Source organism: Pempheris klunzingeri, chromosome 21 (assembly GCF_042242105.1).
Source record: "Pempheris klunzingeri isolate RE-2024b chromosome 21, fPemKlu1.hap1, whole genome shotgun sequence".
NCBI lineage: Eukaryota > Metazoa > Chordata > Actinopteri > Acropomatiformes > Pempheridae > Pempheris > Pempheris klunzingeri.
The window spans coordinates 7,650,778-7,674,382 of record NC_092032.1 but is presented as its reverse complement, the minus strand read 5'-3'; the positions used below and the strand labels follow the sequence as shown (position 1 = coordinate 7,674,382).

The 23,605-nt window shown below is 43.6% G+C and overlaps 3 protein-coding genes across 3 annotated transcripts; 1 reads left to right on the top strand and 2 right to left on the bottom strand.

Moving 5' to 3' along the window:
- Window positions 1-119: 119 nt before the first annotated feature.
- Window positions 120-10,541, bottom strand: ipo4 (importin 4). The gene is made up of 30 exons (XM_070853187.1): window positions 10,164-10,541; window positions 9,732-9,818; window positions 9,558-9,637; window positions 9,398-9,439; window positions 9,155-9,284; window positions 8,683-8,862; window positions 8,512-8,577; window positions 8,309-8,410; window positions 8,067-8,150; window positions 7,419-7,577; window positions 7,263-7,316; window positions 6,962-7,071; window positions 6,754-6,862; window positions 6,260-6,389; window positions 5,903-6,016; window positions 5,660-5,773; window positions 5,310-5,433; window positions 4,970-5,081; window positions 4,738-4,877; window positions 4,571-4,648; window positions 4,335-4,392; window positions 3,640-3,745; window positions 3,207-3,400; window positions 3,060-3,110; window positions 2,553-2,678; window positions 1,919-2,145; window positions 1,697-1,829; window positions 1,430-1,534; window positions 934-1,003; window positions 120-655 (listed from the first exon to the last, which is right to left on the bottom strand). The coding sequence occupies exons 1-30, from the start codon at window positions 10,227-10,229 to the stop codon at window positions 525-527; spliced, it is 3,282 nt and encodes a 1,093-aa protein (XP_070709288.1). The 5' UTR covers window positions 10,230-10,541; the 3' UTR covers window positions 120-524.
- A 3,311-nt stretch (window positions 10,542-13,852) lies between these two features.
- On the top strand, window positions 13,853-16,396 carry nanog (nanog homeobox). Its single transcript, XM_070853254.1, has 4 exons — window positions 13,853-14,252; window positions 14,770-15,161; window positions 15,247-15,390; window positions 15,690-16,396. The coding sequence occupies exons 1-4, from the start codon at window positions 13,853-13,855 to the stop codon at window positions 16,059-16,061; spliced, it is 1,308 nt and encodes a 435-aa protein (XP_070709355.1). The 3' UTR covers window positions 16,062-16,396.
- Window positions 16,397-16,789: 393 nt separating this feature from the next.
- On the bottom strand, window positions 16,790-23,586 carry tm9sf1 (transmembrane 9 superfamily member 1). The gene is made up of 9 exons (XM_070853325.1): window positions 23,095-23,586; window positions 22,187-22,398; window positions 21,400-21,531; window positions 20,646-20,768; window positions 20,083-20,441; window positions 19,293-19,447; window positions 18,856-19,041; window positions 18,091-18,364; window positions 16,790-17,872 (listed from the first exon to the last, which is right to left on the bottom strand). The coding sequence occupies exons 2-9, from the start codon at window positions 22,391-22,393 to the stop codon at window positions 17,479-17,481; spliced, it is 1,830 nt and encodes a 609-aa protein (XP_070709426.1). The 5' UTR covers window positions 22,394-22,398; window positions 23,095-23,586; the 3' UTR covers window positions 16,790-17,478.
- Between the last annotated feature and the right edge of the window lie 19 nt (window positions 23,587-23,605).

Here is a 23,605-nt window from a genome sequence, read left to right as displayed (position 1 = left end):
GGGCTCTCACTGTGTATTATATGTTGGCCTGTTGGAGAAACCCTTCTGTAAGCAGCTGATAAATCTGAGTAAGGCAACGCATAGGGATCAAAAGTTCACTGACTTACACTGGGATGTGGGAATGAGACATTACATTTATCAGGAGATCAAATGCATTGCTTCACACTCCAAGAGCAAAGCCAGAAGTATGTCCAAACAGTGGCACAAAGGGACAGTGGCGGTTAATGGTAGCACTTAACAGGAAGAACAGGGAAACAAAATCCATCGGTAACAACACAGAGTGGTAAACTGTAACTCTTAAAATAATAAAACTTCAACATAGCATGCAAATAAGGAAATAAATTAAAAGTTAACGCTCTGAAGCATAACTGCTGAATGTGATGATAACTATATTATAATGGTCGAAGTGCCGTATTTAGATCATTTTGGAGACAGGTCTCAAATAACTGTCGCATTGTCCACCTACAGTATAAAATTCTTTGTTTTGGCTGGCTTTCACGCAAGAGTGGAAGGGCGTGTGTGGGCTAGGAGACGGAGATGGCCGCGCTCAGTCTGGCCTGCTGCTCCCCGGGAAGTGAGGTCACAGCTGCTTGAAAGTCTGCGGAGTGGTGCTGGGCAAACTCTTTCATCAGCATGGCCAGCGTGTTCTGTGTTTCTGTGGAGGAAAGACAAGAGTTCAGGGATGGCTGAGAAGCACTGAAGATAGAGCTAATGAGCTGTGCAGGGACAGACTGAGGATGCTCAGTGAGGGGAAACATTCAACTCAATGAAGAGGCTGTCAACTGTCTCACGTTCTCATTTTTTTGGGGGGGGGGGGTTCCAATAGCTTGAACACTAACGATGTGGAGCATTCAGCTCAATATAAGTGGCTGACTCTGCAGATTGAGAGAAAAGGCTACTGAAAATGCCGCCTGCTGTCGAGGAAATCTTCACCTTTATCGACGTTCTTGTCGCCAATGACATGACTGGAAGCAGCAACTATGGGCTTCATTAGCTTCACGACCTGAAAGTGAAAAAAAATGTTAAAAATGGTGACGATGTTCATTATCGGTGTCCTGAGCCTGATGACCTGTGATGTCTGTTAAAACTAAACATTCAGTTTAGTTTTAACAGACAGTTAAATTGCTCAGTTTGTCTTAACTCTTCAAGACTGCATGATCTAGAGTTGTAATATGCTGTATGCATGCAAAATGTGATGTAATACTGTATAAAAACATAAGACAATGTAATAAAAAAAAAGACTAAGATTTGCCTGATGGTCTATACAAACAGTATGTTGGGATCATTCTAATCATGACAGATATTCCAGCATCAGTAAAGTAGAATTCTCTCACATATGGAAACACACAGACCAACTATCTTTGATCTTAACACATATTCCCTCTACAGAGGGCTGTAATACCAGGAGTGTATGGTGTGTGTACCGTACCAGAGCAGGACTGTGTGTGTAGAGCATAGCCAGACAGGTGAACACTGTCTTGTTCTCCTCCATGTCCTCTTTGAGAGGAAGATGACCCACCAGAGCAGGGACAACCTGTCAGAGAGCACACCGAGTGATTTGACTGAACTACCAGCAGGGTTTCTGAGTAAGTCAAGTTTGTAGCGACTTTCCTGCCTGTTAAAATGTGTTCTCGGCAGTAAAGTTCAATTGTGGTGGCTAAACAGCTCCAGACCAGCTCCACATCTGTGATCATACCTGCTCCAGAGGGACAGCATCCACGTTGCTAATGATCATCCTGCAGAGGGCAGCACACAGGTTGTCAATCACCCTGAGGTCTGACTCTTTGGCCAACAGGTTGGAAAACACTGAGAGCATCATGGGATAGTCTCTGGAACATACTTCTGTAAGGAACAGCTGTATGTGGTGTTTATTTCACACATCAACACTCACAGAAACACACACAAGTGAGAAGGATACGATACAACGATGGGCCCGGCTGCCTGAGCCAGACAGCCCATTCCAAACACGCTGTTGTTGCGAACCTCCGGATCACTGTCCCTCACTCCGGCTACCAGCACAGGGAGCAAACGATTAGACAGTCGGCCTGCCACTGCCCGGCCCCCAGTCACACTGACCAGGGCCTGCAGGATTTCTCCAATCGTACCCACAGAGAAGGAGCGGTCTGCCACCGTGCATGATGACTTCTGTGGAGGGAGAAAGAAACATTAGTGTGATACTGAACAAAAGAGGCACCGCAAAGGGTAATGCTTTTCCATACATCCTAGCTAAAAATCTACGGTTTGTACCATTGTTATGGCATTGTGATCCTCCCCTTTACTAATGACTCCACAAATCTACTGTATCTTTGCTGTAGTTTAGAATTCCGAGCAGAAGGTTAAAGGGTTAAGCAATGAAACCATTTTAAAGTCAAAGTTTGGTCTCAGAAAAGGTGGTAGCTAGCAAGCTAGTCGCAAAGAGCTTAAAGCAATGCCCCCCTTGCTGTGCTGTAAGACATCAGCAGCGTCAGTGTCAGGAGTTACAGCATCACTATAAGACAGAACTGGGATATTCATGTGAGTAAACAGACTTCTGTTGATGGTTTCAGACTCACAGCTTTGCTCATGATGAGAGGCAGCAGGTCGTTGAGGAAAGGGGCGAATTTGTCTGCAGGCACAGAAGAGGCCAGCAGGGGAATTCCCTCTCCAGCAAACTCCTGAAGCATGGCATCATACTCCGCCTGAACCACCAAACACAGACAGTACAATGAGTGCATGGACTGTGAAGAAAATTAGAAAATAAAGGGTAAAGAAGAATTCTTCAAAATGTATACTGCTTATCATTTGGTGGATGTTTTCTATTTTGACTCTATCAGGGTAATCAAGGGCATACACTTAAACGTGGATGGCAGTAGAATGAAATTGAAACCTCTGAAATAACAGGGCTCTGTCCTGCTCAATCCCCCTCACAGGAATAAATCAACAAATCACAAAAAAGCCAATTCGTATCCATCAGTATATAAAACAATTTTGAATTAGAAATCTGCTCTAACGTGGTGACGCTCCAGACTGTGTTAATGGACTTTCATGTTCATTATTCATGCAGCAACAGGACAGCCAACCTGTTGGTCTTCATCATCAGCTTCATCTCCACCGCTGTCCTGACAAACAATCTGAAGAGAAGAAAAAAAAAAAAAAAAAGTAGTTGAGGGTTAGCGGCATCACTTCCACCTGGACAGTCCAACCCCATCAGTCTGCCCCCTTCTCACCTTTTTCTTGAGCACATCACGGATGACATAACTGATGTCCTTAAGGCGTGAGGGGTTATTGAAAACCTCCTCCTTGCAGGACTTGATGACACTGTTCATGGTTTCCAGGACGCCCATCACAACCTGGCGCTCGTGCTCTGTTCGTACCGTTTCCACAAAGCAAGGCAGCACCACATCCAGCAACTTCAGCAGGGCTGCGGGAGGAAATCAAGATGTGTAAGAGGAGGAATAAGCTTCAACGCAGTAAGCTGGCTTCTACTTTACTGTTTGCAATGGTACATCATCTATTAATGAACATCAAGGGTGAAAAACAAGTAGGCTCAAGGCAGACATGTACTATTAATCTCCAGCTTCAGCAGAGTTGCACTGCCCATTTCTGTATTTCCTAAAAATAATAGCAGTGGTGTGGAGTCCCTGAGAAGAGAGGCTTTACCCTGGTGGTTGGCCTCAGTGGGATTCTCCTTCCACACTTTGTGCTGAGCTCGACAAAACTGGCCCATGGCTCCAAACGCTGCCCTGCGGACGTCCTCATGCGGAAACTGGGGGGGACATGAGAGAGGATTAAAAGATTTTAAAAAAAAGTTAGAGCGTAATGGGAGGTTTTGCATAAAGTAAATATACATCCCAAACAAATAAAATGATTTATGGTGTCATGAGTAGAGAGAGAAAGAGAAACATTGCTAAGCAAGACACCAACTCTACTGTGACCAGTGGAACTAATGTAAAGGTGACCCAGACTTTCCTGAAGAACAAACATGACATGTCCACTGGAAAGAGGAGGGTAAATAACCTAAAAGAGGATGATTAATAAATTAGCCACTAAGCAAAAGCTGAAAATGAACATCTGTGCTACCTCCATGGATGAGAGGGGCATTGAAAAATTCACAGATAATTCATTTCAAGGATCTGGACTGGGTACCCTTTAAAGCTGGCTTAAGATAATGCTACTAAGACATGTTAAGTGTTCAAGACTCACATCACCAATCAACCTACAGACTCTTTCATTTCTAAACAGACACAAATCCAGGGAGACACAATGTATGTGCAAACACAGACAGCAAAGTGCTCTTCACGGCACATTAGGCTGAGAGGGGTGAATGGGCCGACCAGCCAGCCACAGTGACTTACATCTCTCATCTCGTAAACCTGCTGGAAGCTGGACTCCAGGAAGGGCTGGAAGGCAGCACTGTCAGGGGAAACCACAGCAACACCAGTTAAAACACACAAAGGCACACAGGAAAGTGCCTGACAGAATTAATACTACTGCAGGCGTCTTTCTATCTGATAAAATTAGGACTGACAAGAATTTAGAAATGACTCGTTGCTACCTACAGAATTACAACAGATGTAAATATCTATGTTACCCAGTACTGAAGGCAATCTCTCCCAGTGAGTCACAGGCATCCTCCTTCTCGTCGATGAAGGCGTTTTCCACGCTGAACCTGAGAGATGGACAAACGTGGTGTCACTCGGGGTGAGAATAGTCATTTTGCTCAACAAGCATGTGTGTTCATGCGAGTGACCTCCTAACCCTGCAACATCATGGACGTCTGTCTCAGTTTCATCTTCCAGAAAATCATCCACGTCTTTTTCTTCTGCATTGTCGCCATCACCATCGTCATCGTCGTCATCGTCCAGGAGGACAAATGTCTTGTCCTCCTCAAGGTGTGCCTGAGGAGAGGACAGAGGAGGATGAAAAGCGGGCTGCGGTGTTATTATTGAAAAGCCTGTAGGTTTCAGGGTGTCGCTTGTATGCTTTATACCGTAATGCCTTCATTGGACTTGAGAGCGAGCAGCATGACTGTGGTAATGGCAGTGAGGTGAGGAGTCAAACAGTCTGGGCTCACTGTGGACACAGCTGAGTATAAAGTGTACCTGCCAGGGGGAAGCCCAGAGAGAAGTGAAGGTCACAGAAAACAATGGATTTTAAGTGGATTTATGCTATGATATGCAAATATTTACTTTGTCTTCAAACAACGATGGGTATATTCAAGTCTGTACAGACTTATACATATGGATTTGTATTTTTTTCACTTTATGTTTTGATCTAATAGACTGTGTGTGTGTGGACTGGGCCACATTTACACACACTAAATTACATACGTGCAGCGTCTCAAGTCAGGATCGTCGATGGTGTCGGTGAGGTTGAGGCCCAGCTGAACACACTCTGCAGCAAGAGGGCTGAAGACATCTTTGCCGATGGTACGGGCCAGCACAGAGAGAGTATCTAACAGCAACAACAAGATCAGCACCCATCCATTCATTCATTCAAGCCGCCAATTTGTTAATTGAGATGGATTTTCTGATGCCTCAACAAATTAAAACAGACTACAGTCTACAGTATCTACTTGCCAAGTTGACACCAGGAATAAGTAAGAAAATGTGTTTTGCTGTAAATATACCAACATCACTACTTATTACCTTTCTCTTACGAATCTCTGGGGTTTACCTACCCAAGGACTGAGTTTGCAGAGACCTCATTTCCTCAGTTGTGGTAGTCAGGAAGCCCTTCAGACTCTCGATAACTGGAGGGAAGTAGGGAACCAACAGCTCCTTGGCAGCATTGGCTGATAAAACAGTGATTCACAGTGGGACTTTGGAAAATTGGCAAAATTCATATTAATACGTTGACTATGAAATTTAGAAGAATTGCATGATTAATTAGGGTCTTGGATAAATCTTTGACAGCTTCTCACCTATGGCACCTATGGCAGACACAGCGAGCTCCTTTATCTTAAGGTTTTCAGTGTTGTTTAGGGCAGACAACATAGTCTCCATCAGGGTGGGCAGGTAGGGCTCAATATCTGCTCCTGTTTAGCAAAAAGAAAAGAAGAGATAAAGCATGTATTGCTTTTCCAAAAACTTTGCATGGAAAAACGCTTTGGCTAAGTCATGGACAATAATAAAATGACATCTTGGAAACTGTATGATGAAGCCAAATAAGCTGAATAACTCAAAACACAAGTTTGGGTCATTTTATGTAGTTTGTTGATTAGATTATTAGGTTTATTGGACATTTTATTAATGTCATGTCATGGACCCCTTCAGCTTACCTAGGTTCTCCATGAAGTTCTCTAGAGCATAAAAGGCCTTAGTGACATGGCCAACCTTGGCCTGGTTCAAGGATGAAAGGTAGCCCAGCAGCAATGGCATCAACTCTGTGCAGTACTTGCTCACTTCCGGCTGGGAAGAATAGACAAAAAACAAAGTGAGCAACAGAAAACAGACAAATTCTTGTCAAAAAATGTTTCTTTTACCATAATAGTGAAACAATCTGTAATCTGTAAAACTGGAGATTTACAGGTGCACTTGTATTTGTGAAACTAAGCTAAGTAAGCAGCATTGTCTATGAAAGACAATCCACTCATACATACACATATCCAAGTCTAAACTGAGTGTTTCCAAAAATATTTGCAATATAATAACAGTAGCAATTTCTAAATACTCTCAAGTATACTCTCAAAAAACCATGAAAGTATTCAGGTGTAAGAAAGCACAAAAACCGTGCGTACCATTGTATGTGTTGCTGTGCTGAGTGTTGACTCACCTGTAAATGTTCAGAGAACTGTCCAAGGGCAAACAGGCTGGCGCTGCGCACCACCTGATTACTGTCAGAAAGACTCTGGCACACTGTCTGCAGCACTGTTGACAGCATACTAACACAGATACAGACAAAAAGGTAAATATACTGAAATCCCTGTGAAAATACACAGTGTGTGTGTGTGAGAAATGTTTTCCATGTCAACTGCACATACTTGGTGCGTATGTGGTCAGCACATCCTTCAGCCAGCACAGCAAGACACATAAGCCCACCCTTCCTCTGATAGGGGTTTTCACTGGCAAGGCAAGCCTGAGTGAGGGGCATCTAAAACACATAAGCAAAATGCATTGTCAAGAGGCAGGTACGGGAACAGTACTCTTACTTAATACAGGTTATTTAAATGTATGATGCAGTTTTAAAGATGCATCTTGGCCGAACCAAAAAAACTGAAAAAGAAAGCTCACCTTAGCATAACATAAGCGTTACAGTTCACATCAATCACCTTGATGACTTACCAGTTGTTGAAACAGTTTCTCTGGGGGCATATGGAGTGCCATAGTGTCAATAATCTGGAAACAACAGAAACAGTTAATCAAGTTCAGTCTTCTTTCTAACTCCATGTTGAGTCTGCTAAAGTTCATTTTGTTACACAACAAATAACTGTCTCCCACCTGAGCAGCGCAGTGTTTGGGATTGTCATTGTCTGTGCCATCCCCGTTGTCGTCGTCCTCCTCGTCCTCTGGGTCCTGCTCACCAGGTGGGGGAGCTGCAATCAGCACAGGGAAAATGGCCTGCAGGATGGGGTTCAGCAGCTTCTGCTTCAGCACAGTCTAGAAAGCAGAGAAAATTTTTGTTTGGGTTTTTTTATATTACAAAGACAAGGCACCTTGTTTCTCATCAAGATATCTGACACTGTGTGTAATTAGTCAGAAAAGTTTAATTATTCTGTCTTTTGTTTGAATGCAATCAGAAAAATGACCTTGCATAGAATTTTGCAGACCTATGACACCTGAAGATTTTTGTTCCCATTGACATATATCACATTTACCAATGTTTCACAAAAACAGCAGAAAAGGAATTTATCTGTAGTCATTGTAAACTAAACAACTGTGTCAAGGTCTGCTACAACTATCTGTGCATAAACCTTGTTAAATGTTCATTAAAATCAAGACAAGACTGAGCAGCAGCTGCTTGCCGTCTCCTGTGAGGAATAACAAATCCAGAAGCACTGAGGTGCACCATGATTACGTTGTTACTAATTTAAAAAATGAAAGGCAGATAAAGGTCATGTATTTGGAGCAGTTGATGGGTGATTTTACCTTGCTCTTCAGTTTGATGAGGAAGGCGATACAAGAGAGTGCTTTCACCCGCAGAGAGTCACTCAGCGTGGTATCAGTCCCTACCTGGACACAAACGTTGATATTGAACATATGTTATAATTCTCATTTGTGACCCTTTCGAGCACTCAGACAGCAGACATTATTTGTTGGTTCAGAAATTAAAATGAAATTCAGATCGCAATACTGGGAAATAAAGGCAGATTTAGACATCCAGCTCCCACCTCCAAGCAAAAATGGACAATCTCAGCAACATGAGAGACAATGATGGACACTTCACTCTCCATGAGCTCATTAAACACCTCCATGGCCTCGCTGGCTTGGTCCTGTGTGACACAGACAAGCCCAGTAAATTAACTTGATTCATCCATATCCATTAACATACTTAAATGGCAACAGAAACAGCCATTTCAATAGTACAATCTACCTGATCTGCCTTGATGATGTGTTTCAGGGCGACAATCAGACTTGGGATGATAGAGCGCATCTGGTTCTGTAGGGCAGCAAAACATCACTTCAGTCATTAAAGGGCAACATGTATCGAAAACATGTTCATTTTGAACGCCTTATAATAAGGTTTGTTTAGACACTGCCTCACCATCTCTTCTGTGCCAGTGTATGCAGTTATGGCTGTGAGGGTGAGGATGCAGTAGTATAAGGCTGTTGGATTGTTGTGGTCCTGCAGTACAGTACTAAACAGCTGCAGCAGCTGGCAGTAGTGAGGGCTGAAAGGTTCAGGGTTGGACTCCATCACCTTATTCAGCAGCAGGAGGCCAACCTGTTGGGACAGAAGAGCATTGATAATCCAAGGCTGTTATTGACTAAGATAATAATATATAACACAAAACTGTATTAGTTAAAACAATTCTACACAAACCATAGCTCCTAAGTCATACAATAAAAAAAACATAACACAAACGTAAACACTGATTTGTAGTCATAGAATATAACTGAGTCTAGGGATGTTCAGCCATCATTTTGAGCTCCTGCAAAAATACAGCTAACTGTTAAATCGGTGATCAGTGAAACTCATCTTAATTCCTACAGCAGCTATTCCATGAGTCCTGTACCTGTCTGTCATGAGGGTTGCTGCTCTTGGTGGCCTGGTTGAGGAGCTGCAGCAGGGCAGGCCAGCGGTCTGGTGTCTCATGTTTAACCATCACTGCGCACAGCTGGGAGAGCGAGTGCTGCACTGTGTGTCTGCACAATAGAGATACATGGAATTAACATTTTATCTGTGTCAGTGTCATTTAGAACCAATAAATTCTATTTAAGACAAAGTAACTTATTGTTATACAGAATGAACAGCTTACTCTGCTTCCTGCATGAAGGCCTGCAGCACCACTGCCTTGAGGCTGTATGAATGAAGGGAAACAGCACAATTAAAACTAATTTTCAACTTAATCTCTCCTGTAACAGCTAGGTGGCTCAATAGAATGAAATGCTTCAATAAAAGTACAGTAATAAGCAAACCTCTCTCTGTCATTGGGGCTAATCTTCTTCCAATGTTTCTTCACTCTCAGCCTCAGCATCACTGCAGCTGACTGACGGATCTGAGACATAGAATCAGGAAAATATTTCAGGCGGTTTACACAGATGAAGCACACGGAGAGAAGAGCTGACACCCATCACTCACTCACACAATACCTGAGGATTTTGGGAGCCACTCATGACAGCACACAGAGCTGGTATAATGGCTGGGTCTTTGAAAGCCTGTTTCAGCTTGGCTGTGGCCTAAAGGGAGACAAAAGAGGTCTGACTGAGTTGGCTTGCTGCCACAAATAGTTTATAGTAGAGTTCACAGAGCACCAATACCAAATGACTCACAATCTGAGCCTCGATTTTCCATTTTCTAAAGTAAGTGTAAGTTAGCTACTTAGTTTAACTGACAGGAGACAGCTAATAACGGCAGGACACTTAATACTCGATAGATAATTCGCTAACTAGCCGGACGGTACCAGACGTTAACTTTAGCTAACGCTAGGTTAGCAAGTTTAATAAGATAACCGTTCGCTGTCAACGCTTGTCATCTGTCTAACAAACTAATGTTGTCTTGAACAAAGTTACTTGTGGCGTTACCTGCTGAATGACTGCATTGTCAGGCTGTGTCAGCTGTGACAGGATTTGCTCAAGTTCCTCCGTCATCTCGACAGCAGAGAGCGATCAGCTCAAGCTAATTTCTTATGACCGTTAACGTTTATATTAATGCTAAATCTGAGGAGACAGACGAGTTGTCCTCTCGCGGCGTGGTCACCTACAGAGTCCAAGTGAGCTACACCTGTCACACATGTAAACAAAGCCTCCGTGGCGGGATTAATCGCTGGCTGCCGTGAAAATTAACTTTAAAATGAGTCGGAGCCGGATAACGTTGTCAAGCCGAACACGAGAGTCTGACAGATTCGAGCCTCGAGCTCGGTCTGCTCAGTTAGGGCTTCAACCGGCAGCACGCGGGGCAGAACCGGCCAGGAGTTCCATGTGAGCGGAGTTAAAGGGACAGTCCGTGTTTTCTGTCTGATGGAAACAGGCAGCGCCCCCAGCTGGACAGGAGGGCATGGTGCAACTGTCCTGTCACTAAGTATGTTGTAATATTCAAGTCCTTCTTGTAGGTAAAAGTACTAATACCACACAATACAAATACTCAGTCTAGCCTTTAAATTGTTAGTGAAGTAAATGTATGTAAGTATAAACAGGAAAATGTACTCAGCATATTAAAAGTACTCTTGTGCCCTTGTGCTGTATCATCAGATAATTATTCCTCATGCATGAATGTAAAAGCAGACTGTTACTCTTGCATTTGATTGATGCAATTGATATTATTGTCATGATGGATTTATCTGCTGATTATCTTCTCTGTTATTCAATTGATTGTTTAGTTTGAAAATAGCAAAACACCTTCCTGATGCTTGTTTGGTACAAACAACAGTCCAAACCTCAAAATTAGTAAAACAAAAAAAAAAATCACTAATAATAAAAACTATAAAACAGTTAAAAGAAAAGCAAGAAAATCTTCACATTTATGGAGATGAGACCATGAAATGCTTTTGTGTGAAAAATGACTCAAAATAGTTGCAAACGAATCTTCTGTGAATTCACTAATTGTTTCAGCTCTACTTGTATAAACTGCTGTGTGTTTTTTTTTCATAAAAAGCATATTTTATAAGCTCTAAGTATGTTTTGCATGCAAAAGTCTGAATTTGTGAAGTCACTAACTCTCAGATAAAGGTTGTGAAAAGTTTTCCCTCTAACATGCAGTGGATTAAAGGTACAAAGTGTCATGAAAAGAAAAGACTCAAAGGACAACTGCCCGAAATTTGAGTACTACAAGTACTTGAGTAAATGTACTTGCAGGTAGTTACATTCCATCACTGATATTTAGTGAACTTGGGGCAACTTTGAGGTACTTGTACACTACTTTATACTTGTTATCTATTACATTTAAGAGGGAAATGTTGAACTTTTCATTCCACTACATCTTTTGACAGCTACATTACCAGATACAAAGCATATACTCAGTTGCAATTTCATATACACCATTCTTAGACTAATGCAGTCCAATACAGCAGCCCTATGATATTTTTTAGGATTAATTGAAACTGTTTTAGAGAGGTGTTAATCCAGCTATACAATCATTTTGGGGCATGTAGTTTGGGATGATGTTGAACTGTAGGTTATAAAGTGGTGGTTTTATTTATTTTATTTGCTCAAATCAGTAATGGCAATTTAATGTAGTACCTCTAGTCATAATCAAGTACTTTTCCATTGTGGTACTACTACTTTTACTTAGGTGAAGGACTGTGTGCTGGAGAAGGCAGCTACATGAGAGATCATTTGCTTTGTTTTCAGAGAACAAAAGAGAGACTGATGGTCTTGTTCTTCACGCCCAAAGAAGCCATTACTGAAAACACAACCAGTGACTAATCACTGCACAGTATGAGAAAAGAAACACTGAAGAGGTTATTGTGTGAACTGTCATCTGAGGACAGAGAGAGGTCTAATTCAGCATTAGTTTTGTAGATCCTAACCCCTATTGCATAATCAGTATTTACTGGCAGAGGTTTATTATAGAAGGGGAATACATGTTGTAATATAGTAGCAAAACGAGAGAAATGCAAACGATCCATAAATGATTAAAATGACAATGTTTTTTTTTACAGTACTGGTGCCTTACAAACACACTTAAAAATCAAAATCCAGTATTCCCAGTGATCAAAGGCTAAGCTGTAGTCCTCTCTACACCAATGTATATGCACTCATACACACTCGTGCACTCTCCCCCTATACACACCTACGCCATCGACCCCCTCCTGCATGTCTGGGCTCATACAGGATCAGACAAACACACCCTGTCCAGGCAGAGATCAGTAGAAATGCAAATGTGCACATTAAGCTCACTGTGCTCACATCAATTCATCACTAACTGACTCATTACCACGTCAGTGCAGACCAGGAGGGCGAACAAAACAACAACTGGGAGGGTAACGCTCAGGCTAATCTGATTCATCTTTGTGAAAAGGATTGCAAATGGAGGGAGACCCTGTTTGCGTCATCATGTCAAACCCAGTGTACAGGATTGTGGTGGTGGAGGGGGGGTGTCAAACAAAGTATTCTGACTTTTGCTCAACTCCTGAGAAAAAGTGTTCTGTCCAAATACCTCTTAGTGTGTCCACTGGCTTGGCTTAGATTTATATTAGGGTTACCCATCATCTACAATAATGCTGACTAAGAAGTATTGGTGGTTCATGAACTATTCATTCTTGATACCCAGATAATATAAGACATAATTAACCATGCCATTCGGGGGCTCAACAGACTGATGCCCAAGGTTTAAAATAGGGAGAGGGAGCGCTGCACTGTGTGTCTGCGCAATAGAGATACATGGAGCTCAGACTCATTCATACTCCTCTCAATCAACAACATCAACATTTTATCTGTGTCAGTGTCATTTAGAACAAATCTGGTTAACTGCCTTAAGTACCCCTGCCATCACCAGATACAACTACTTGGAGTTTGACTTCCTGATTCTTTCACTGACTTCTGACATCACCTCTTGAATTATATACTGTATTCCTATGATGGAATATTACATAGCTCAAGGTGTGCTGCATATGTGATCATTTGATTAAACACAAATTAATTTAGTGAATTAATCCAGTGCATTACAGTATCTGCTGTTCAACACAGGGCCTCAGGATTATCTCATGCAAGCTGATATTGTGCTTGCAAATTAGTACTGTCAAACACATTTAATGAAATTATCTCAAAACAATTGGCACCCAGCGATTGTGAGACTCATGTCCAACACTGCATGAAATTATATATGTGATCTGGGCTGCTGCGGCATCACCAACTAAAACAAAGAGTAAAGTGATTCTAGATACTCAGTGCATCCAAGTATAATTTGAACAGTTTTAACATGTGTAGAGGGGTGTTAGCATTAAGAAATGGGCTTATTCAAATATATTTGTATTTGTCTTCAAACCTTACAAATAAAATTTAAAAGCAAAGAATTAACCTGGGTGGCCAATGAAATGACCTTACTGGCGTGAACCAAAGAGATTGGCTCAAATCAACCCCCCACAGCTACACCCCTGTCCACACCCACACACACACATATAAACAGCCGGTGGGAGGCTGCCGCATCTTTTGAACGATAATTAGCCCCCGTTGTTTTAAGGCCTTGTCAAAGAGGCCCTTGCTTTTATTTGCCTCTTTACTACTTTGTTTGGTGTTTTTACAGTTTTATCGACACACATAGACGAGCAAGAGAAATGGCGGACTGGAAGACGCAGCTAAGTTACAACTACAACCCCTCTTACCATGCCTACGCCTACGGCCTCGTGTACCAGCCCGGGCCCGAGCAGAGCCACGGGGGCCTCGCCAGCTGGGGAGAGGCGGGGGATTTGAGCAGCTACAACACCGGGGTGACACAGGCCTACTATGCCACCACCGCCCGGACCCAGGAGGAGTCTCCGCCTCGCAGCCCGGAGCAGCATGGCGGGAACGGCCACTGCCACTACCAGGGCTCCGGGGTCGTCTACCTCGGTGACACCCAGGCAGGCCACCTGCTCCTGGGCGGACCTCACCGGGCGGCCTACGATGCACGGACACACGAGGCCAGGCGGGCCGGGAGCGACTCAACCAGTGACTCGGAGGCGCACACCTCACCAGGTAGGTAGCTCCCACAAAGCTAGCATTTTCCTAAAGAAGCTAATGTTGGCAGAGAAAGTCCGCTGAAGGTCCAGTGGAAACCTGCTACAACAACTATAACTTAACACTACAGAGTAAATCCTTACATCTCCTCCTCGGCTGCTAAAAGCGATAATTTCCTGCTCCAGAATTGGCCACAAAGTTGGATTAAGTTCCATGTTGGTTTTAAAGGGGTTTCCCCAAATGTCCCGCCACTACTGTTACTGCGTGCCGTTGCTGGAGCTCGGTGGCGACATCTCGCGACAAAATTTGAGAATATCGTGGGAAACGTGTTTTATGGGCTGAATTTATATTAATGTGAAGAATGAGTCACCCAGGTTCAATTTTTGGAGGGTTTCTTCTGTTGCATAACACTGAATTCATTGTAGTGGCCATTGGACAGATCCCAGTCTGCCCAAAGTCATGACTTAACAAATGATTCCATGTTCACCCTGTAGACTCTTGCTCACCCTGTAACTATTTGTCCCCCCTCGCCTAGATTCATGGAGCTCTGGTAGCAGCAGAGAAGGGAGTCTCCCCCACACAGACCCCACTAACTGGGCGACGAAAGATCTTGACGATGAGGGAACCAACAGGAGCCCTGACACCAGGGAGGATGTTTCCAGCACTCTCGTGAAGGAGCAGCAGCAGCAGCAGACCTTTCCGGTCATGAGGAACGAGGGCGTCAGCAACATTACCTCACTACATGTGCCCTTAACTGCCCCAAAGAAGCCAAGCACTGCTGCTGAAAATAACCCCAAAGGAAAGGTCCGGGCCGCTTTCTCAGAGAGTCAGATGAATGCTCTTGTTCAGCGCTTCAGTGTTCAGAGGTACCTCACCCCCGCCGAAATGAAGAACCTGGCCGAACTGACGGGGCTGACCTACAAACAGGTGAGGGATTTAAGACCGTTGGATCACAAGCACGGCAAAATTCCCTGCACACTTTCTGATGGATCTCTTTTCGTCTTGCTTGAAGGTTAAGACGTGGTTTCAGAACAGAAGGATGAAGCTAAGGAGGCACCAGAAGGACACCAGTTGGGTGTCTGAGCGCTACACCACCAACAAAGACAGTCCGAGTCGAGGAGCCATTTTCACTAACCTTCCCTCACACATCCCACCTGTAAGTAATTCTTATTATTTGCAGTAGAGGACACAATTTGTCTCTGGATTCTGAAGAATGCATTTTCCTTCGTATGAAGAGCTCAACAGTATCAGACCAATGTCCTGCCCAGGTTTCCTGTTCAGTTATAACAGAGAGACGGTGGCTTGGACATAGAACAAAGACGTCCATAATGGAGGCCTAACCACAGTCTGGTTTTGGCCTTAAAGGTGGGACGAAACAGTCAAGCAATGCTGTGATATAGAAGAGTGTTTGCTACATTGGGTACTAATTTGAACCACCACTTGTCTGTCTCTCAGTATCAGGGAGAAGTCCGGCCTCAGCTCAAGGGGCATTACAACCAGCACATGATGGAGGCAGCGTTTAAGAAAGCCACTCCGCAGAACGTGGCCTTCTATCTGGCTGCTATGGGCTCTGCTGCTGGATCTGCTGGCTACCCCTCCTGGTCTTCAGTAACACCTCAGACTGCAATGCCCACCAGGCCCCAGGCGGCTGGCTGGTCCATGCCCCAAGGCGTCGGCCATTACGATTACAACCCCAGTGCATTCAACTCCACCAGCGTTGCCTCTGCAAACACTGGACACGACGCAAGCTTTGAGAGCCAAGATGGGGAGGCTGTGAACGGCCGCAGCTCCGCAAACACAGCCATAGTACAGAACAGCAGCCAGTAGTTGATGTTTGGGCTGATGAGCTTGTATGTAAATGTTGCTTAACAGCCATGTTAATATTCCTCTATTCAAGTTTCCTGACTGTAGTTTGTGAGTAATGGGGGTGCTTTTTCTCAGGCTGGGTGTACATATACCTTGTTCATACTTCTGTTCAAAAGTATTTCACTTTTTTATCTTGAATTTTTATTTTTATATGCAACTATTTAATGTATGTTGGTTCTTTGCGCTTGGTGATGCTGAATGTGTCCAAGTTGGATGCATTCTTTGGATTACATTGTTTTTTGGAACTGTTTTAAGGCAAAGCAATGAGACCGATCTCTGCACATATTTCAATGCATTTTTTTCTGTAAATACAGGTTCTATTTGGCAACTTGAAATGTCGTCTTTGTTTCACTTGGTCTTTTTCTAAGAGCACGGTAATTCGGTAACCTAGTAAGTTTTCACTTTTCTCTGAGTAAACGCTTGTAGTGGCCTTGCTAGTAAAGTAAATGTTAAGGCTAAAAGTAAATGAATCTTTGTGTTCAAGCCATCAATACCAAGTGGGCAGTTTGTCACCAAATAAATGCACCCAAGGCTAACGATGGAAATACTGCGTGTGGTTACTAGTTGAAGCTGTGCTGGCAGTTGGTTATAAAGGAAGTTGTATAGTAGATCTCCCCCTTTTTAAAAGAATCAAAGGAAAAATAAGACCAGAGCTGTCTGCTGGTATTATTGTATTAAAAAGCATTTTATTGAAAAGACTATATTTACAACAACCAAAATCCGTCAATGGTGACCATAGAACACAATATTGCTCCCATCACCAACATTTCACAACTGTTCTCCAATCTACAAGGCATCATTCCTCTTATCCACTGGGTGGAGCTTGACAGGGCCAGTGGAAAATATAGGTTTTCTAGTATATTTGAATCCGCTGCCACGTGTGTATGGGGGAAAATAACTTCAAGTATTATCAGTTGCACTGCTGTGTGATTAATCAAAACTAAAAAGCTGTTTGTCTCATTGGGTAACCAGAATGTGTAAATCCTGCCACGCCGTGGTCGGCCATGAAGTAGGAGCCAGAGCAGATGATGCCACAGTGCATCATACGATGATTAAATCCATGCATGCTCTCATATCTCATACATTTTAGCCATTCACTGATGGATCACAATCATCCCTTTGTACTGACCTACCCACTTTCATACAGGACACACTTCATCTGTCTGTCCATCCATCCCTTATTCTGACTGACTGCTCCAGTTCAATCAATACCTTCTGTCAAATCAAGGTAAAGGCCCCTGTTTCTCCCCCCATGAACCCCATAGGAGGTGTGCGTGTGTGTGTGTGTGTATGACTGAAAGATCAAGAGAGGAGAATGGGGATTGTCCACATGTGCTATGAGGAAATGTTTGTTTATAGCTGTGTGCACATTTCATGTCTAGTCCATCTTGAGGCTACGGTAGATGTAGCGAATAAATGCCAGTGAGGCCCAGAACGACACACTGCCCAGCATCAGCGAGAAGACCATCGCTGTGAGCAGAGAGTAGCCGAAGAACTCGGTGCTCTGCACCAGGCCACTCATAGAGGACCGGTTCCGGTAGTAGAAAACAGAGTAGACGAATATAAAGAGGCCGGTGGAACCGGTGCTAAGCACGCTCCGCCACCACCACCGGTAGTCCTCACCGGACAGCAGGAAGTAGGTGAGCGCCACAGAGATGCAGGCGCCCACTGAGAGGAGGATGGCGAAGACGCACAGCAGGATGCCATAGAGGGTGTAGTGCTCTCTGCCCCAAACTGTGGCAAAGATGTAGTACAGCTCCACAGAGATGGCACTGAGGGAGGAAAATGACAGAGAGGAGGAATGACTGTGCAGAATGGGGTGGAGAAATGCTTAGAATAATAATTAATAGTGCTGATTTATCAGTCAAGATGACAGAAATGAATCACTTTCACTGTAAACTGCTTTATGACTAATGAGAGGAAGGACTCCATGCCATTAAATTCACCCTTTGATTGAAGCGCATGCTCTCCACATCTTAAGACAGCTCACCTGAAAGGCAGGAAGCCGCCGATGGCCATGTGTACAGCTGTGTGTTTGTACCACGGCTGTGTGGGAATCTGCCGGGCGATGTTGCGAGTGCGGCACGGCGCCTGGAAGTTGCCAGCGCGGTTCTTTCCCACAATGCCACCAATGACGGTGAGCGGGAAGCCGACCAGCACCCAGGCACCCAGTAGGAGGAGCACGGTGGTGGCCGGCAGAGCCTGAGTGGAGCCGCTCCACCAGTGGATCGAGTTCACCACACTCCACGTCAGGAACAGGGGAGCTGTGGGAATGAATGAGCGAGTGAATAAAAGACGTGAATTGCTTCAGAGTACTGCTAAAAATGACCCATTATATACTCTTGATAATGAAAATATAATGAGGTGAGGCTGCTTAATTACTTAACAGGACCTGGAAGTTGTTTTACCCCTAAATACTTTTTCCAACTTCATTATCTAATTTTGCAATCACAGTTTTTAAAAATGTGAGAGTTGTGATAAGAATCAGGAGGAAATTAAGAGGAAACAAGGATGGAGCAGGGATGGATGGAGATAAATAGGTATAAAAAGAAAGAGGGGAGATTAACTGAATCCACTGCAAACAAATTAAGTTTCCATAAACTGAAGATACTGATAAGTCTATTGTTTTTCATTTTAACCTATATTTAACCGGGATAAGTCTAATTGAGATTAAAAATATCTTTCACAAGGGAGTCCTGGCCGAGACTAGCAATAAAGCACGGTGAGTGAAGTGATCCCTTCTCATCGGACTCACCGGAGAAGAGCGACGAGGTGAGGATGATGTTCCACACCCAGCGCTGACCGTTGATCTGTGTGTAGAAGCTGCATGACACATAACCTGACACGCAGCTGGTCAGAGCGTACAGGACGATTGCTGCAGAGTTGATGGCACCGTGGCGGTGAACGTTGAACATTCCCAGCAATGCCATGACGATGATTGCTGTTCGCAATGAGGAGATACAAGGGTGATCAGACTTCTGCATCTAAGGTCTGTACTGACCTGTGTGCATGCGCCATTATCAGGTTTCAAGTTGTTATGTCACTCTGCTGTTCAGTACAAAGGCTGTCGCTAAGGGTCGGCGCTGCTCAGAAAACAAGTCTGCTCAGTTTTCAAACTGAACAATGATAGTCCCTGATACTGTTCTGGAATTTAACAGACCTCTGTGCTCGTGTGTGTCCACGGACACTCACCTGTGGCCAGGGTAAGGAACTGAGCCCCCACTCCCAGTATGGCACACAGCAGGCTTTTGTAAGGGGGAAACCTGAAGACGTCAGTGTGAATGATCTTCCAGCCGTTGTCTCCCTGGTCCAGATCGTCACAGCCGCCCTCCTCCTCCACATTGTACCTGCAGGCGAGGGAACAAAATGCTTTCACCCTGGATGTTACTGTGCACCTAATAGGTAGATAGACCGCGGGGGGGGGGGGGTTCCACAAGTTGTACACAAAGACGTCTCTCATTTGCTGTATTTAGGAATAGAGAAAATACTGTATGTAATCTTATATCATATATATCATCATCAAATGGAAGTTAGGAAAACCAAAGCACAGCTAATATAAACAGGCAGTACAAGTAGGGCTGCAACTACTGACTATTTTCTATTATTTATCGCTGTGTTTAATATGTTTTCAATTGTTTCGTCTATAAATTGCCAAAAAAATCTGAAAAATGCCTTAAAAATTTCTCAGACTCCAAGGTGACTCTGGTCTCTGGTGTATTCAAATTGCTTGTTATGGTGGACGAACAGTAAAAAGCCAAAAGCCATTCAAATTACAATGATATGAACCTGAGAAAAGGAGCAAATCCTCATATTTCAGAGACTGGAGACAGCAAATGGTCTAATAACTATCTTTATATCTAAATGCTTTAATAGACTTTACAGCCTTTTGTTTAGTTTAACCTTTCATATGTAAGTCATGAAACATAACATTTAGACATCCATTGGTCTACAAAGAACCACTTGAGCACCTTTGCTGACTCACCTGGCAAAGTCATTCTTAAGGACCCGCATGAGGATGATGATGACGAAGCCCAGCAGCAGCACCACCAGCACCAGTGAGTTAATGATGGACAGCCAGTGAATCTCCAGTGTTTTGGGGAAGAACGAGTAGTCTCGGAGGCGCTCAGCTCTCCGGGAGTGAGGCAGAGGGGAATCGAACCAGCGCACGCTGTAAGTGTGGGTGACCGTGACACTGCCTCCGCCCACCCCGACTCCGCCCACCACGGCACCCGCCCCCTCCTCCAGGGGGACTGGTTTGACGTCTTTCACCGAGACATTGGCGAAGATCACAGAGTCGCCGTTGTACTCGATGTTGAAGTCAAGGTGAGTCCACAAACCCACCTGAGAGAAAGGGGCAGGCGGGGGGGGTGACAAATAGAACAAAAGAGACAAGAAAGAAAAGAAAACGGGAAATGAGGAGGAAACGCGATAAGAAAAATTACAGGGAGTCTGTGTACACAGTCTGTGTGTTTCTTCTTATCTGCCTCACACAATCCAATCTGCTCCACATGTCCCACAAAACCCTCAGAGGCACAATAGGTTTACCTTGTGGCTGTGCGGCAGGAAGCCGCTCTCCTCTATGTATCCAACAAACCCCCAGATTGGGATGTCATCCAGGACAAATTCAAAGTAGAACAGCTCCTCGATGGCCTCACGAAGCTGCTCCACCTGACATACACAAAACATAACCACGATCACATCCAATGTGTCTCAAGGACCGCAGCTTGTATTTTAAATGTTAATTCAATTGAACGAACTGGGGAAAGAAAATTAAAAATATGTTTATTCATCAGTGAGCCTTGTTTTCGTTCCCTGGCCCTGATTCAAAGAAATGTCTATGATGAACTTGCTCTGCTACATCGCCCTCTTCTCCCGAATCCACTGCATGAGATCCACTATTGACATAAGGCTGTTTCCAAAGGTCAGGAAAGAAAAGCTACCACAACTTAAAAAACCATCATCTAGTGTTTTTGAGCAGGAGAAAAAAGTCAGCATCTTATAAATTGCTTTTAAAAACTACATAACAATGCTTATATTTAGCTGAGGAAATGGTAAACCACAATAATAATCAAAAGTGCTTGCAGGATTTGAAAAGGTTCTATAAAATGGTCCCGGTCTTGCAACATCAACCATCCAGTGACCGATAAATACAATAATTTCTGTTTAACATCAAGCTACTGAGTGAATGATTAATAGTTTTAATCACCTTTGAGCTCAGAGTACTGACACTTAACCCATGGTGTGTGTTCGTTTACAAAGTATTACGTTCAGACCATCCTGGTCTTGTGTAAGTAAATACCTGTTTCTCTGAGAGAGTGAGCTGGCAAAGAGTTTTTTTCTCCACGTTCTCTCTGAATTGGATGTGATATAACGACTCTGCCATCCTGTCACCATCCAACACTTCTCCCAGACTCAGAGACTTGTGATGCACCTGAGAACAAAGTGTTACAATATGAGTGTAAAAGAGCAGCACCAAACATTTGGTGGTCATAATTCTGTGAGAATGTGATTTCAAAACAGCATGCTTTGTGTTGAGGTACCATATCCTATAAAGTAATTGTAAGCTATAGTAAACCAACACTTCCAATAATAACTTTGCCTCAAAGCAATGAGTCAGGAATGAAACCTTAAACACCAGGACAAAACTCACTAGTCAATGACAAATAGGTGGATACATAAGTCACATACATTTCTATGTTATTATCTGGTGTGTCTGGGTATATTGTTTTATCATATTGTTTAACATATTTTTATAGCAAAATACCACCCATCTTTCTTCCTGAAAACGGTTATTTTTTCTGTCTGTGTTCATTTAAAATGTGTGCTGGGGTTTCTTCAATGCTCTCAGTGCTGCATCCTGCAAACACATGAAAGCAGGATAGAAATCCCATTCTAGAGCCATTTCATTAGATCCTTCTTTTAATAGTCTTTAAAATTTTTAATTTCACGGCCAGACAGAGATTCGGCACCTTTTAAGTGAGACTCCCTTACACTGGTGTCTACATTTCACATTGCACAATGATCTCCAGCTCCTCTGTGAATTACAGCAGCCGATTAATACACAGTGAAACAGAACAAAGACTGACCTTCTCCGGCCTGCAAACAGGCAGGGTGTAGTAGTGATATGTCTCCTGGGGGTTATGATAAGGGCCCACTTTGTTGACATAGAGAGTCACGTTCTGGCCCTGCTTGTATCCCACCGCCCAGCCTGAGAACAAGCACAGGATCAAGATGCAGTGCAGACCCATCGTCCTCTGGCAGCCACCTGGCAGGTGTCCTATTCCACACCGCATAATCCCTGTTGCAAAGATGGACAGTTCATCAGTTCATGAGGGACAGGTGTGATTTAAACTAGACAGTCTGTCCCGATTTCAAGCCAAGAAACAAGCTCATGTCCACGCCATTCAGACCTGATGTGATGACTTATATCAGTTGCATAAAAGGAGAATTTCATGCAACAAACATTATTAAATAGAGAAACACAGACTTGTGAAAAAGAGCATCACCACTATGAGGTGTACAGTGTATCTGTTTTAACTGATGGCTGTTGGCTTTTTGACTGGAGCTCAACCACTTTTAATCTGTCTGCACATCTGGACTTCCTGAACTTTAAGTGAACTCCTTTAAGTGCCAGGGCAGTCATTAAAAAGACTCACTCGATAAGATTTTTCCAAGAACCAACCAAGATTTTAAGATGACACAAATGACAACAGTCGTGCTTTCATGATCTCTTTGAACTGCCATTTAGTGAATCATTAGCTAAAATAGGCAAGGTCAAGTATCAAAGTGCCAAAAAAGGCAGGACGCATCCCATTTGTCTCGTTGATTCTATGGAGAGAGAAAAACGTGGCAACGAGGAACCTCACTGATTCCTGTATAGCAAACAAGTTTATCTAAATCAACAACGTCTGATTACAAAGAGGCACACTGCACTTTCACTGCACGAAGACAGTCAATGACTACAGATAGGAAGTTGCTGCACTATCAGTCTCACTGTTGTGTCACGTCAGTCCCGATGCTGCAGATCCAACAAAACCTGTCTGTCCGCCGGATTCCTCGGACTCCAGGCCCCGGCCCGACAGCCTCTCCTCTGCTCCGGTATGCGCCGACACAGGAGCTCAGTGTGAAGATCTACAGCTAAACATCTTGGAAATCCTCGACGCAATATCCCAACGCGTTAGACATCCATTGCGTTCGTTTCCGGGTACATCAAATACTTTTATTGACACATGAGACAGTGTAGAAGAGGGGGTCTGACTCCACGTCACCTTAAAAAATAAAAATAATGACGACTCGGTTGAGTTTTCCGGAGTGGGCGGAGAAACAAAAACACACCTCCAGCGTTACAGTTTATTCGCAGTCGCTAAGATATCAACGCCACAAGCCATTTGAAATTAACCTGGTTTATTTTCGAGCTTTAACGCAACCGAAAACCAACATTTAGCCCGTTTGAGCCCCTACCTGAGTGACTCTATTATTTTTCTGTATTGACCGGATTTCCTTCA